Genomic DNA, 13,312 nt, shown 5'->3' with positions numbered 1-13,312 from the left:
AAAGTTTCAGGAAGAAAGGAATACTGATTAACTTTGTAAAAACTGCTGAATTATGCAAATACCTGACCAGGTATTCTTTCAGAGACTTCAGGATGCATGCTTGTCTTGTATGTTGTCTGTCGAACTGAAAAAAGAGACCCCATTCTGATAATATTCACAGTCAAATTCAGCCAGGATGTTCAGTCCAACCAAAAGTTCACACGAAACCAAAATCATCATCAGCACCAGAAGGACAATTAAGATGTAAAGATTAATTAAGCCTCTTCATACTGTAGCAATTTTCACCTTCTGGTAAGGGGAAAGAAAAGAAAACAAAAAACAAAATAAGCATCATTAATTAACCTGAATTTACTTTGATTCATGTCCAAGAAACACAAATCAGTCATATAGTAAACACAATTTATTTATTTTATACAAATATATTTTTACTTTTAAATCAAATGTACCCTTTTTGAGTGTTTCTATCTGTTAAACACAAGTTTTTTTTTTGTTTTAAGCAAAATATTAAAATATAGTTTGATTGTCTTGTAGCTTTGGAAGGTGACATCAGATTAGCTGGATTTAGATCTACTCGCTGCTCTGGAAGACTTGAAATCTTCCACAATGGCTCCTGGGGAACAGTCTGTGATGATAACTGGGACTTGAATGATGCTCAGGTGGTCTGCAGACAGTTGGGCTGTGGGACAGCACTCGGTGCCCCTCATTCAGCCTCTTTTGGTCAAGGAACTGAAATAATCTGGCTTGATGATGTGGACTGTTCAGGAAATGAAAATTTACTAACTGCATGTCAACACAAAACATTTGGAGAACACAACTGTGGACACAGTAAAGATGCTGGTGTCAGCTGTTCAGGTAAGAAAACATTTCTAAGTGATTACAAGATAATATTCACAATCACCAATTCAGCAAGGATGTTCAATCCAACCAAAGGTTCACAGGAAATCAGTATCATCGTCAGCACCAGGACAATTAACATGTAAAGATGAATTAAGCCTTTTCATACTGTAGCAATTTGTACCTTCTGGTGAGGGGAAAAAAATGAAGACAAAATAAATGTACTACTAATGATAAAGCTATTGGCCAAATATAGGTAAAACCCACAAATCTTGATGCTGTAATTAATTTAATTAGGTATGTCCTAACATTGTAGTCACAACTTTTGCCAAATGTGTCTTATAAATTGTTTTTTGTTGTGACCAAACAACAAAGTAAATGAGCAAAAGTAAGAAACCTGCTTTGTTTGCCAACAGTTTTTTTTGTTTTGTAGAGTCTATCAGATTAGCTGGACCTGGATCTACTCGGTGCTCTGGAAGAGTTGAAATCTTCCACAATGGCTCCTGGGGAACAGTCTGTGATTATGGCTGGGACTTGAATGATGCTCAGGTGGTCTGCAGACAGTTGGGCTGTGGGACAGCACTCCGTACCCCTTCTTCACACATGTTTGGTCAAGGAACTGGAATAATCTGGCTGATGATGTGGACTGTTCAGGAAATGAACGTTCTTTACTTGGGTGTCGACACAGTTGGTTTGGAGAACACAACTGGGGACACAAGTGAGGACGCTGGTGTCATTTGTTCAGGTAGGAAAACATTTTTAATTGAGCATTATAATGGTTTTCATTTCATGTTAGTCACAACGTTTGCCAGATTTGTCTTTTTTATATTATTTCTGTAATGAAAAAATGACAAAATAAATAAACCACACTGAAGAAATCTGCTCTATTTACTAACAGCTTATGTGTGTGACTGTAGGGTCTCAGATCCGATTAGCTGGGTCGACTCGATGCTCTGGAAGAGTTGAGGTCTTCTACAGCACAAGGTGGGGAACAGTCTGTGATGATAACTGGGACGTGAATGATGCTGAGGTGGTCTGCAGACAGCTGGGCTGTGGGACAGCACTCGGTGCCCCTCGTTCAGCCTCTTTTGGTCAAGGAATTGGACAAATCTGGCTTGATGATGTGGACTGTTCAGGAAATGAAAGTTCTTTAACTGAGTGTCGACACAGTTGGTTTGGAAACACGACTGTGATCACAGTGAGGACGCTGGTGTCATTTGTTCAGGTAGGAAAAACCTTATCTTAAAGTCACAATTTCATAATATCTGATCATGATTTTGGGAACTGACATGTTAAGACACAAACCACATGTATATATATTGTATACACAAAAGACTTAGAGAACAAAACTGTGGACACTATGAGGATGCTGGTGTCATCTGTCAGGTAGAAAAACATCATCATGAGGACACAATATCATAAATATGTCAAAATGACATGTACATATGATTTAAGGTACATATATATTAAGATAACATACAACATTTATAAATTTGTGTTTAATGATGATTTTTTTGAGGGTTTTGAAAATCAAGTGAAAGCAAAACATGAGTGAACATGGCTTTGATAAGTAATTAAAGTCAGCAATCACAAACACAGCTAACCAGTATTGTTGTGCTGTTTTTACAATAGGTCCACTGTCCAGCGTCTCAATCAGTCCTGCCAGTAAGATTACCTGGGGTCAGTACATCAGAATCAACTGTTCAGTTTCAGCTGAACCTTTGGGTGGAAACATAATCTTCTGCTGAAAGTGATGTCTTGGCAAACATTACTATTAGTAAAGAGACAGTTCTTGAAACTAGCAGTATGTACTGATCAGATGTTGTCTCTTTCTGTGTCTCTGTTGCCGCTGGTCTCTTCAGTCATTTCTGGAATCCTGTTGCTGTTCCTGCTTGTCTTGTTGTTGAACTGGAAGAGAAGAATGCGAGCCACGGAGACTGTAGCCAAGAGTCCTAGCTCAAAGTCTGTACACATCAGAGCATTTAATTTGCAATTTTAAAACAAGTGTCTTTAAATTTTATTCTGTGTGTTTCAGTGGCCTTCAGAGTCACAAACCCTTATGAAGACAATGAGGACGATGACGAGGACTGTGTGAATGTGATTGGTGGACATGAATGACCTCAAAGAGAAAACAGGTGGAGTAGATGAGGAAGAGGAAGGTGCCGGTGATTATGATTTAAGAATCTGACATACAAATCAAGAAATAACACAGTAGAGGAATGATGATTAAAATGACTATGAAAATGTAAACTTATTCAGACAACAAGTTGTGGACATTTATGGACAGCATGAGGATGTCCTATCCTTCATTTTGGCTTCTAGCAGATCTGATCTGATAACCAGTGTCTATGGATCTGTTTCACTTGGTGACTTTTTGTACATATATTTAGTTCCTGTAGAATGTTAAGACCATCTCAGTGACATTACTTCCAAGTTTGGTATAAATGTTCACTTGAAGTGAAGCTTTCTAAGGTCAAAGGTCAAGGGGGTCATAAGAATCATGACAAAAAGTGTCATGCAGTGTCTTATAGGACAAATGTCTAACAGACCTGAAGGTCAACTCCATTGTGACAGTCTTCATCAAAAACACAAGGGGTAACTTCCTGTCTACACGGAGACCAGCGCAGGCGTATCTGCTAAGGTTTTATCGTATTGGCGTTTCATCTGCATCCACCCATTTGGGAGCCAGATTAACATTTGAAACTGGGTCCCAGAGTGGATAGATGTCAACATGCCGTATCCATGTTTCCATGGTTATGCCCAATACACAACTTTTCTGAAACGATGATGCCAAAGTGCCACCTCTCTCCTTAACCTGTATACGCTCACTCTGACAACAACAACTTGTTATTGCTTTTACAGCAAAATCTTCTGCTCCTCTACGAACACAGTGAGCAGGGGGATATATATGGAGAACAGGATAAGCCTCATGCTTTAGATCTATGTTATCCGTTTACATTGCACAAGATTGGTGTGCATGCCCCATGTCTTCTTTTCTGTTTTTGCCATGTACCAAATGTAGACATATTTGTTTCCATGTAACTTGGTTTTGTGAGCTTTCATTTCTTACTTGAGACTCAAGAGGGCAGAAGTCAGTCACATCGGAGGATATTCAGAAGGTTTAGTATAACCTGGATATTGTTGTGTTTGAGGGGGCATAGCAGTGTTACAGTTACTGTAATGTAACAATATTTCTTACCCACATTTAAAAACAATTTGGTGGCAGTAGTTTGTTAAAAACACCCCAAGAAAATAAAATTGGTGCAAACAATATATTATATATATATATATATATATATATATATATATATATATATATATATATATATGGTCCAAATGTGTGTTTTATGTGTTACTTTGAAGAACATCAAAGTCTCCTCAGACCACACATATCTCTGCAGTGGATGTTTAAAGGAGGGTTTAACCACATATTTGATGTATGTACTATACATATACCCAATTTGCTGTCTGTTTTTGGGCATAACCTAAATGCTTTCCTATATAAGAATTTTAATAATGTATAGATAGATGTAGAGATGTGTACTTGGAGTCACCCTCAAGTGTCCAAGATCCTCAGTTAAATAATTTAGCAGGTAGGGTTTGTTTTTCTGCATTTCATAATTATTAAGATTTTGATTTTTTGCCAACGTATCTATAGTAAATAAATCGGCACTGACATAAGAAATATTTTTGTATTTGTGGTGCCCTCTAGTGGCTGGTGCAAGGAGTGTTCTGAAAAATAGCTTTGAGCTTCTTGCTCATATAAATAAAAAGCTGGAGGCAAATTTTAAAAATGAATATTACTTCACAATTTGTTTGCAAACAGTTAACTGTTAAAAAAATGTTTAAGGTAATCATTTTCAACATTTCAATATCTGTCGCCTGTTTTTGGTCATAAAGTAATCAGAATCAGAATTACTTTATGTATCCCTGAGGGGAAATTCTTTTTTGTTACAGACAAATTGAAATCAAAGATAATTAAAAATATGAAATAGAAATATATAATAAATATCTAAATACCTAGATAAAGAAGATGAATGTGTAGCTGTGGTCAGAAAGTTTATATCATGGACAACAATGTCTGGTGACATAAAACCTGTGCTTGCTGCAGTTAAAACACAGAATCATTTACCGGTAGTCGTTTCCTGTTGAAGCCTCACACTGTGGCTGTTTTGTTACAGATGAATCTTGGGTGACAGCACAAGATGCATCTGTAACAAAAAACAGCTTTAATTTAGTTGAGATTATCAGTAACTTCACAAACACACAGGTAGCATCAACAGAGGCTTCGACAGGAAACGACTACATGATTCTGTGTTTTAATTGCAGCAAGCACAGGTTTCACTGTCTGCCCAGAACTTCCCGGTTTAAGGTACTGATTCATATAAAAAAAAACCAGAAACATGAAGAGGAACTGCTGTGTTAAGCGTTTTCTGAACCTGAAGCTTTTAGTTCAGTTGTGTGTCTTATTAGAGCATTTGACAGCCATGGCTGGCAGAAAGGAGATAACCCTACAGCTTCTCACCCTGGGTAAGACATATTTCTGTATTTTTTCCTTTGCTACTTATATATATAAAACAACATCTATAAATAGAAAGTCTATGTATCTTTTACATTGTTATTCTTTTTTTTTATTTTATGTCTTGTTTTCATTTTCTGCAGTCTCTTTTTTCTTTGCCTCACAGCCCCCTGCTGCAGGTCAGTTTATTTTCATGTTTTATGCATAATTTAATTTTAAGCAAAATAATAATAATAATAATAATAAAATAATAATAATACTAGTTTGTCTGCCTTGTATCTCTGGAAGGTGACATCAGATTAGCTGGATCTGGATCTACTCGCTGCTCTGGAAGAGTTGAAATCTTCCACAGTGGCTCCTGGGGAACAGTCTGTGATGATAACTGGGACTTGAATGATGCTCAGGTGGTCTGCAGACAGTTGGGCTGTGGGACAGCATTAGATGCCCCTGATTCATCTGTCTTTGGTGAAGGAATCGGACAAATCTGGCTTGATGATGTGGACTGTTCAGGAAATGAACGTTCTTTACTTGGGTGTCGACACAGTGGGTTTGGAAAACACAACTGTGGACACAGGGAGGATGCTGTTGTCTTCTGTTCAGGTAGGAAAACATTTTTAATTGAGCATTATAATGGTTTTCATTTCATGTTAGTCACAACGTTTGCCAGATTTGTCTTTTTTAATTATTTCTGTAATGAAAAAAAATGACAAAATAAATAAACCACACTGAAGAAATCTGCTCTATTTACTAACAGCTTATGTGTGTGACTGTAGGGTCTCAGATCCGATTAGCTGGGTCGACTCGATGCTCTGGAAGAGTTGAGGTCTTCTACAGCACAAGGTGGGGAACAGTCTGTGATGATAACTGGGACTTGAATGATGCTGAGGTGGTCTGCAGACAGCTGGGCTGTGGGACAGCACTCGGTGCCCCTCGTTCAGCCTCTTTTGGTGAAGGAATTGGACAAATCTGGCTTGATGGTGTGGCCTGTTCAGGAAGTGAAAATTCTTTAACTGGGTGTCGACACAATGGGTTCGGAAAACACGACTGCGATCATACTGAGGATGCTGGTGTCGTCTGTGCAGGTAAGAAAAACCTAAAGGACACAATTTCATAAATATCTCAAACTGACTCATGATAACTGTGACACACATACAATATGTATACATTTGTGTATTTAGGTTTTTTCTAAAGGTCATTAACAACACGACTAACTGATACAATTGTGCTGCTTTTTCAGCAAGTCTCCCAAAGCCCAGCATCTCAATCAGTCCTGCCGGTGAGGTCGCCTGGGGTCAGGTCGTCAGTATCAACTGTTTAGTTTCAGCTGAACATTTGGGTGGAACATTCATCTTCAGAAAGAAAGACTCATTTGTGGCACAATCCAGTTCTGGTATCTTCAACATTACTGAAGTGGACTTTGAACATGAAGGATTGTACCAGTGTCAGTATAAGAAATATTAAAATAGAATATTTCACGTCAGACGTTCAGCTCCTCCCCCAGTGACTCAGTCAGTCTGGTTGTTACAGGTAAGAAAATAAAACTGATTTCTGAGTAGGTTTGAGAATTTACAACACTTATATTTCTTTGTCCGTTAAATACCCAGTGAGACTGCCAAAACCCAGCGTCACCCTGGCTTCTCCTAATGGTGCAGAGGTCACCAGAGGTTACAGCTTTGTCTTCACCTGCTCAATCAACACCAGATATTCTGGTGGCCATTTCTCTCTCTTCTTCTCTGGCTCCAACACCATCAACACCAAACCAGCAGTCAATAACTCAGCCTCCTTCAGCTTTCCTGTAGCTGAGTATGAACACCAGGGGAACTACAGCTGTGTGTATGAAGTCACAGTGTCTTCAAGGAACTTCACTTCTGCTGAGACAGCACCAATTTATAGTCGCCATTAAATGTGAGTATTTAATTTTTTTTATGAGTAACAGCAAAGACAGAGAATATTTTTAGTGTGTTATTGAGACTAGACAGAAAACCAAAAGCAGACGACAGACAAGAGGTAATAAGAATAATATAAAACGACACAGGAACAGAAACTGATGAGGTTTGCATTTTAGTGTGGTTGCATGAGTGATGACCAGTAAGAAGTCTCAGCTATGCAATTGTATGCTGTTCTGATAACATAATCCTTTCAGGTCTGCAATATGGAAACATCGTCTGCAAATTTCAATTTTAAAAATTCAGACAGATCAACAACAAATGGAGTTATTGTGACTAATAAGATGAGGTGGTACGTATGTAATCTACAAAGGCTTCAGGAGATTGTGGCATTTGCGAAGAAGAGAAGGGGACCAAACACAGAGCTCTGTGGTACCCCGTGACTGACTGCCTAGTCTCTTTTCCAGGTTTGACTGCTGACTAGAAAAGCATCAGAGATACCAGTAGTTCAGATTAGGTCAAAAGAAAAATGTATACAGTGTCAAAGTGCAGCAAGAGGTTTACCAAGATGAGAAGTGGTAACTGGTTCTTGCAAGCATCGGTTTCAGTGACGAAACAGTTCTTGAAACCAGACCGGCAGCACTGTACTCGATCAAATGTTGTCTCTTTTAGTGTCACTGTTACCGCTGGTCTCTTCAGTCGTTGCTGGAATCCTGTTGCTGCTCCTGCTGGTCTTGTTGTTGCTCTGTTTGGTCTGTTGGAGAAGGCGACGAGCCATTCAGAGTGGAACCATTGTCCCTGTTCAAAGTCTGTACACATCAGAACATGAATTTTGCAATTTAAAACAAGATGTATTTAAAATGTATTCTGTTGTTTTTCAGTGGGCTTCAGAGTCATGAACTCTTATGAAGAAGATGAGGACGATTACGAGGAATATGTGAATGTTAAGTTTGTATGTAATATGAAGAACCTCAAAGAGGAAGCATGGGGAGTAGAAGGCGGCAATGATTATGTGTAGCCAGTGAGCGAGGACGAGCATAGATTACATAGATTCAGTTCCTATAGAATGTTAAAATCAGCTCAATTAAATTTCCACAAGTTTGGTACAAATGTTCACTTATAAATTTGAATTACAATTTGATGGTAAATGGTCAAATGTGGTCATAAGGACCATGTGTGTCCCTAATACCTTGTATTGTCCAGTTACATGTATAATAACCAGACTGAGCTAGGTGGTTTAATAACACGCTAGGTATTCACACAATCTTTTATTTTCTCCCCTTTGATATGACTGAGATATTTTGTTTTTACCAGCATTTATTAACATTAAACACCTTTTAAATAAAAAAACAGCTGCTGTCATGCAGTCATCCTTTCTGGCTGCGGTCGCAGCGAGTACCCATCCCTGTGAACCAGTGGCGTAGGAAGCATTAAAAATGTGGGGGGGGCACCTTCTGTGGGTGGGTGGTGAAAAAAAGTACATCCGTATATTATGAAATATAATATAATAATATGAAGTAGTTGCGTTTTCCTGTGGATTTTAGCAGGTTGTTAAACTATTTTACCTACAGAAGTAAACACTTCATGACTATTTCAGAGACAGATTCAACAAAAAACTCGGTGACAAACTAAACTAATTCCAAGTGAAACAACAGTTTTTGTCAAACATACTGGTGCTACTACACTAACAGCCTCCATATCTGAGGCCTTCTCTCATTTACAGAGACAAAAAACTGGCAAATCCCATAGAAAAATGAACCAAACTGCTTAATGCAGATAATACTGAAACACTAAAAATACTAACTTACAAATAAATGCATGTCTTATTTTATTTGCTTTTAAAACTACTTAATTCACAACAAACGTTGTGGATGTGTTTATAATGATGCGCTGCCTCATCTGCTGCATCAGTGTGTCCCTGTTCATATAATGCTCCACTGTGTCCTGACGTCCATCACATGTGTTTATTCTTGCTGATAAGAATAGGAGCAGGTGGCTGTGTGCACTGGCTCGGCGAGGCTGAAGCTAGCAGGCTAACAGGAGCTAACCTGGCCTTATTACAACATGGGTTTAATGCTGAAAACAACTCTAACTCTCCGTGTCTTTGTTAGAATCTCCTCATGTCCATTGTGTGTGGGGGAGGGAGCAGAAAAAGGCAACAACATGTCGTCAGACAAATAAGACCGTCTAAACAGCAGCTTCCTCCCAACTTTTCTAAGTTGATTTAACATCAACCTAACGTCTCCTGGGGCCATGTGACAAACAGTCAGGCTTCAGCATGAGCTGGACTTTGTGGGATGACACTGACGTCACCTCCTCCAGCTTCGACCAGCTTCGACCAGCACCGACGGTTCTCTTTACGGTGTTTTACGCTCGCTCGAAGAGACCACTGGCTTTGTTAGGTCTGTTACTATAGTAACGGTATTGCAGCGCTGTGGTAACCAGGAAAACATGGAGTGGATTTCAGCGGTGAGGTTATTCTCTTATGAACCAAGTGGAACGGAGTTTTTCACGAGCAATCGAAACAGCGTTAGGTGGAGTTTACTACTCACTAAATGTGGGGGGGTCCAAACGGGCCGTTTTAAAATGTGGGGGGGCATGTCCCCCTCTGATATAATGGTAGCGACGCCTATGACGTTAGCACTTAGCTTGGTGAAAGCTGCCAGCCTACCTGCAGTGGGCTCTCTGTGCCTCCCTACGATGGTGTACTACACTCATTCAGCCTTCCACTCTAAACATGTCCTAAGACACCTGAGTGACAGTCACCGCTTCCACATCAACAGTAGAGAGGCAGCCAGATACATCCAACAGCTAGAAGACATGCAGGGTCAGCCATCTTACCTCCACTCTCTTCATATTTCCTCCTTCATATCGTCAAACTCCAAATGTAAAGTCTCCTAAATCTCTCCTCAGCCAGTCAGCTCCACAAAGAGGCTACATCTGTGACACAACACTCCTCAGACAAAGACTCAGCTGCAGCAACTTCACATCCTCCATGTCTGACTGCAGTGTTGAAGCAGCCTGGTCCAAAGAGGAAGAGGATGGGGAGGATGAAGACTCTATATCTGGTCAGAATTCACAAGCTTCTCCACGGTGTGTCTGTTGATGGACCTGCACTGTTCCCTTCTTCTTACTGGGCAGGTTAGTCCACAAAGCTTTTCATGTGTGACTGTTTTATTGAAGATGTCATTTTATCTACTCTCTTCTTTTGGATCAGCTGTCACCATGGAGATGAAACAGGTGAGCAAGATGCAGATTTCTCTCTGTTTGGAAATTTCCTGCATCAAAAGCAAACAGTTGTTTTTCTCTGTGATGGTGAGGTGCTGTTGACAAGAGCTGAGGAGGGAGTGTCTGTGGACTGATTTACAGCCAGAGGCATAAAGGGCTTCTATATAAAGGACGACTGAACCGGTCTGACAGCTGGGTGACTCTGCACTCAGACCTGTTCTATCCACTGTTAACCCCTTCATGTCAGTGTTGTGTCAGGTGTGCTGTGTTCAAGGCGTGGTTTCTGTTCATTGTTCATTTCCTGTCAGACAGACTGCAGCAGAACCAGCAGCTCCACACATGAAGGTGGATGAGCTATGAGTGCTATGAGTCAGTGTGAGGACAGAGAGGAGGGAGTCCCTCCCTCTAAGAGGACTCTGTGTGGGGACCATGAGAGCCGGACCACAGCTCAGAGGTAAGAGGACGTCTCTAACTGTCCAAGACTCTTCCCATGTCACAGCTCACACTCACATTATTCACACATCTGCATGTGTTCAAGAACAAAGCAGCAGCACACTGCACACTCTGCTGGACCTGGACCTGGACCTGGACCTGGACCATGGATGAGGCCATTTATTTCAAAACTGTATATTTCTGCAGAAACACAGACAGCTTTACAAGCTTTCCAACACTACTGTAGCTGTTAGGCCCATGTTTAGCTGGGACCTAGACTCTTCCTCCTCCAAGTCTCAGGGTCCTGGTTTGTTTGGGTCCTGCATGCACACACCTCAGTCATGCACACCATACACTGCTGATTATTCTGACTAACACAGCCTGTACAGAACTCTAATGTGGATTCTGTACATCACCAAAATGGAGGTCCGAAACCAGACGGAATGATGATTCTGTCTGGACCCTTTTCTGATAACTCTGATAAATTCATGAGAATAAATCTTTTCATAGAGCGTTTTATTCCCACGGTCACGGGGACAGTCGCTAACCAGTGTGATTGCAACAGCGGAGAATAAAGTTAGACTAGAGAGCGAGAGAAAGGAGGAGATTATTAGATTATTAGTGTTAGAGACAGTGAGTTGAAGAAGGCAGTGAAGGCAGATGAGGAGAGACGTAAGATTCTATATCAGGCATATCTGTGCTGCATAGATGATGATTGTGAGGAGTCCGGTAGTACCACTGACATTAACAGGAAGTAGAGAGCGAGGGAACTCAGGGGGCTGAGATACCGCCTCCCTATTCACCCGCCTCTGCTGTAGCTTCTGCCTCGCCTCAGACCCCACCGCTGGGATGTACCCCATCATGACTGTCCCTGATGGGAGGGGGCGAGTAACAGACAGACAGACAGGAGTGAACTCTAGTCAACCTGGTGCCCAGCAGCACTGGTATAGACAGGCAACAGAGGAGGGGCTTCCCCGGTTGCTTCAGCAGGCCCTGAAAAATGACCCTGATTTACCAGGAAGTGATTCTGTTGATTGGGAGAGACATGTTGTACACCATATGAATTTACATATAGAAAACAACTGAGTACCTCAGCCTGCTCCCCCACCCCAGCCACAGTCCCCAGTTGTGGGTAATCCTGATATGTATTTAACGCCACCTTGGGCCAACATCATAGAGGAAGTAACTGGAGGGGAAAAGAGGGTGGCCGTGGGGGAGGGGGCATGGAAGGGGTGGATACAGCGGTATGAGTGGGGGTGACTGCTTCTACTGTGGAAAACCTGGCCACTGGGAAAGAGACTGTCACTACAAGCAGTCCCGTGAGTGACCACAAGGGGCTCCCTGGTATCCTCCCCAGGGAAGTGGCATCTCACATTATTCCGTCGGTTGGCAACATCTGCCATTCACAGAACTTGTAAAACTGTGTCAGCAGGCCAGCACCACAGTCATTGTTTCATTCGCTCCAGCTCATCACCAGTGAATCTGATGCCCAGAGACTGGAACCTCCATTATGTGCTCCCCAGATGGATTAATAGGGACATTTGTTACTGGACAGACTTTTTATGCTCCCAGAGTGTTGGAGTAACTGGACAGTGGCTGATGAGAACCACTACGATACAGATGTCTTGTGAAGATATCTGCTGGACCTCGTTTTCTGTCTTGTTTGTGGCTGAGGAGGGAGTAGCTGCTGACGTATAGTTAACACCAGAATAGTTTAAATGGCTCAAAATGGCAGATAATAGTGTGCCACTTGTTTGCTTAGTCATTGTTCCACACATAATATTACAGAATTAGGCTCCATGGTTAGGAAAAGCTATTTCTAATGAATAGGCCATCACAGAGGATAGGTGTTTAGAATTCTTCATCCTTTAAAGCTTATTAGGTTACCATTCATACAGTAGAGGCATAATAAGGCTCAGGAGATGTTAGCCACACTATCACACAGCATACGGTCTTCATCATTTACTGATGTAGGTTTTGTGCCTCCTGTACTCTTGTCTCTTTCATTGTCTCAACTTCCACCGATCTGGCTCACCTAGATCACTTAGCTCCATTTTATCTGGATGTTTCTGAAACAGGTGGAGTTGTGAATGGTGTTCTGTTCCAGAAAAAAAGAGGGTGAGACAGGTATTAATGTATTTGACCCAGGTTCTGCAGGGGGGTTGCAAGGTGGAGCAGGCTTTAGGCCTAAAACATAGGTATGGTGCAGTATATCAGCCACAGTCACAGGGAAAAGTGGAAAGGATGAAACTAAAACCTAAAACAAAAAATGGGCTAAAATCTGTGCACAGACCAAATTAACATGGGTTCAAATATTTTCTATTGACTTGATGTGTGTATGATGTTCTGTTAATAACCATATGATTTACAACCTATGAGCTTCTTGCAGGTCTACAGTTTCCCGGACCAGCTG

The 13,312-nt window shown here is 41.0% G+C and overlaps 1 protein-coding gene and 1 pseudogene across 1 annotated transcript; both read left to right on the top strand.

Moving 5' to 3' along the window:
* Positions 1–1,212: 1,212 nt before the first annotated feature.
* LOC114439902 (deleted in malignant brain tumors 1 protein-like) lies at positions 1,213–2,952 on the top strand (annotated as a pseudogene).
* A 1,949-nt stretch (positions 2,953–4,901) lies between these two features.
* On the top strand, positions 4,902–6,542 carry LOC114439901 (deleted in malignant brain tumors 1 protein-like). The gene is given in 5 exon segments (XM_028412104.1): positions 4,902–4,918; positions 5,520–5,532; positions 5,617–5,953; positions 6,085–6,435; positions 6,532–6,542. Coding segments are annotated over 5 exon segments (729 nt in total).
* The last annotated feature ends 6,770 nt before the right edge of the window (positions 6,543–13,312 follow it).

Source organism: Parambassis ranga, chromosome 8 (genome assembly GCF_900634625.1).
Source record: "Parambassis ranga chromosome 8, fParRan2.1, whole genome shotgun sequence".
NCBI classification, from domain to species: domain Eukaryota; kingdom Metazoa; phylum Chordata; class Actinopteri; family Ambassidae; genus Parambassis; species Parambassis ranga.
This window is presented reverse-complemented; position numbering and strand designations above follow the sequence as displayed.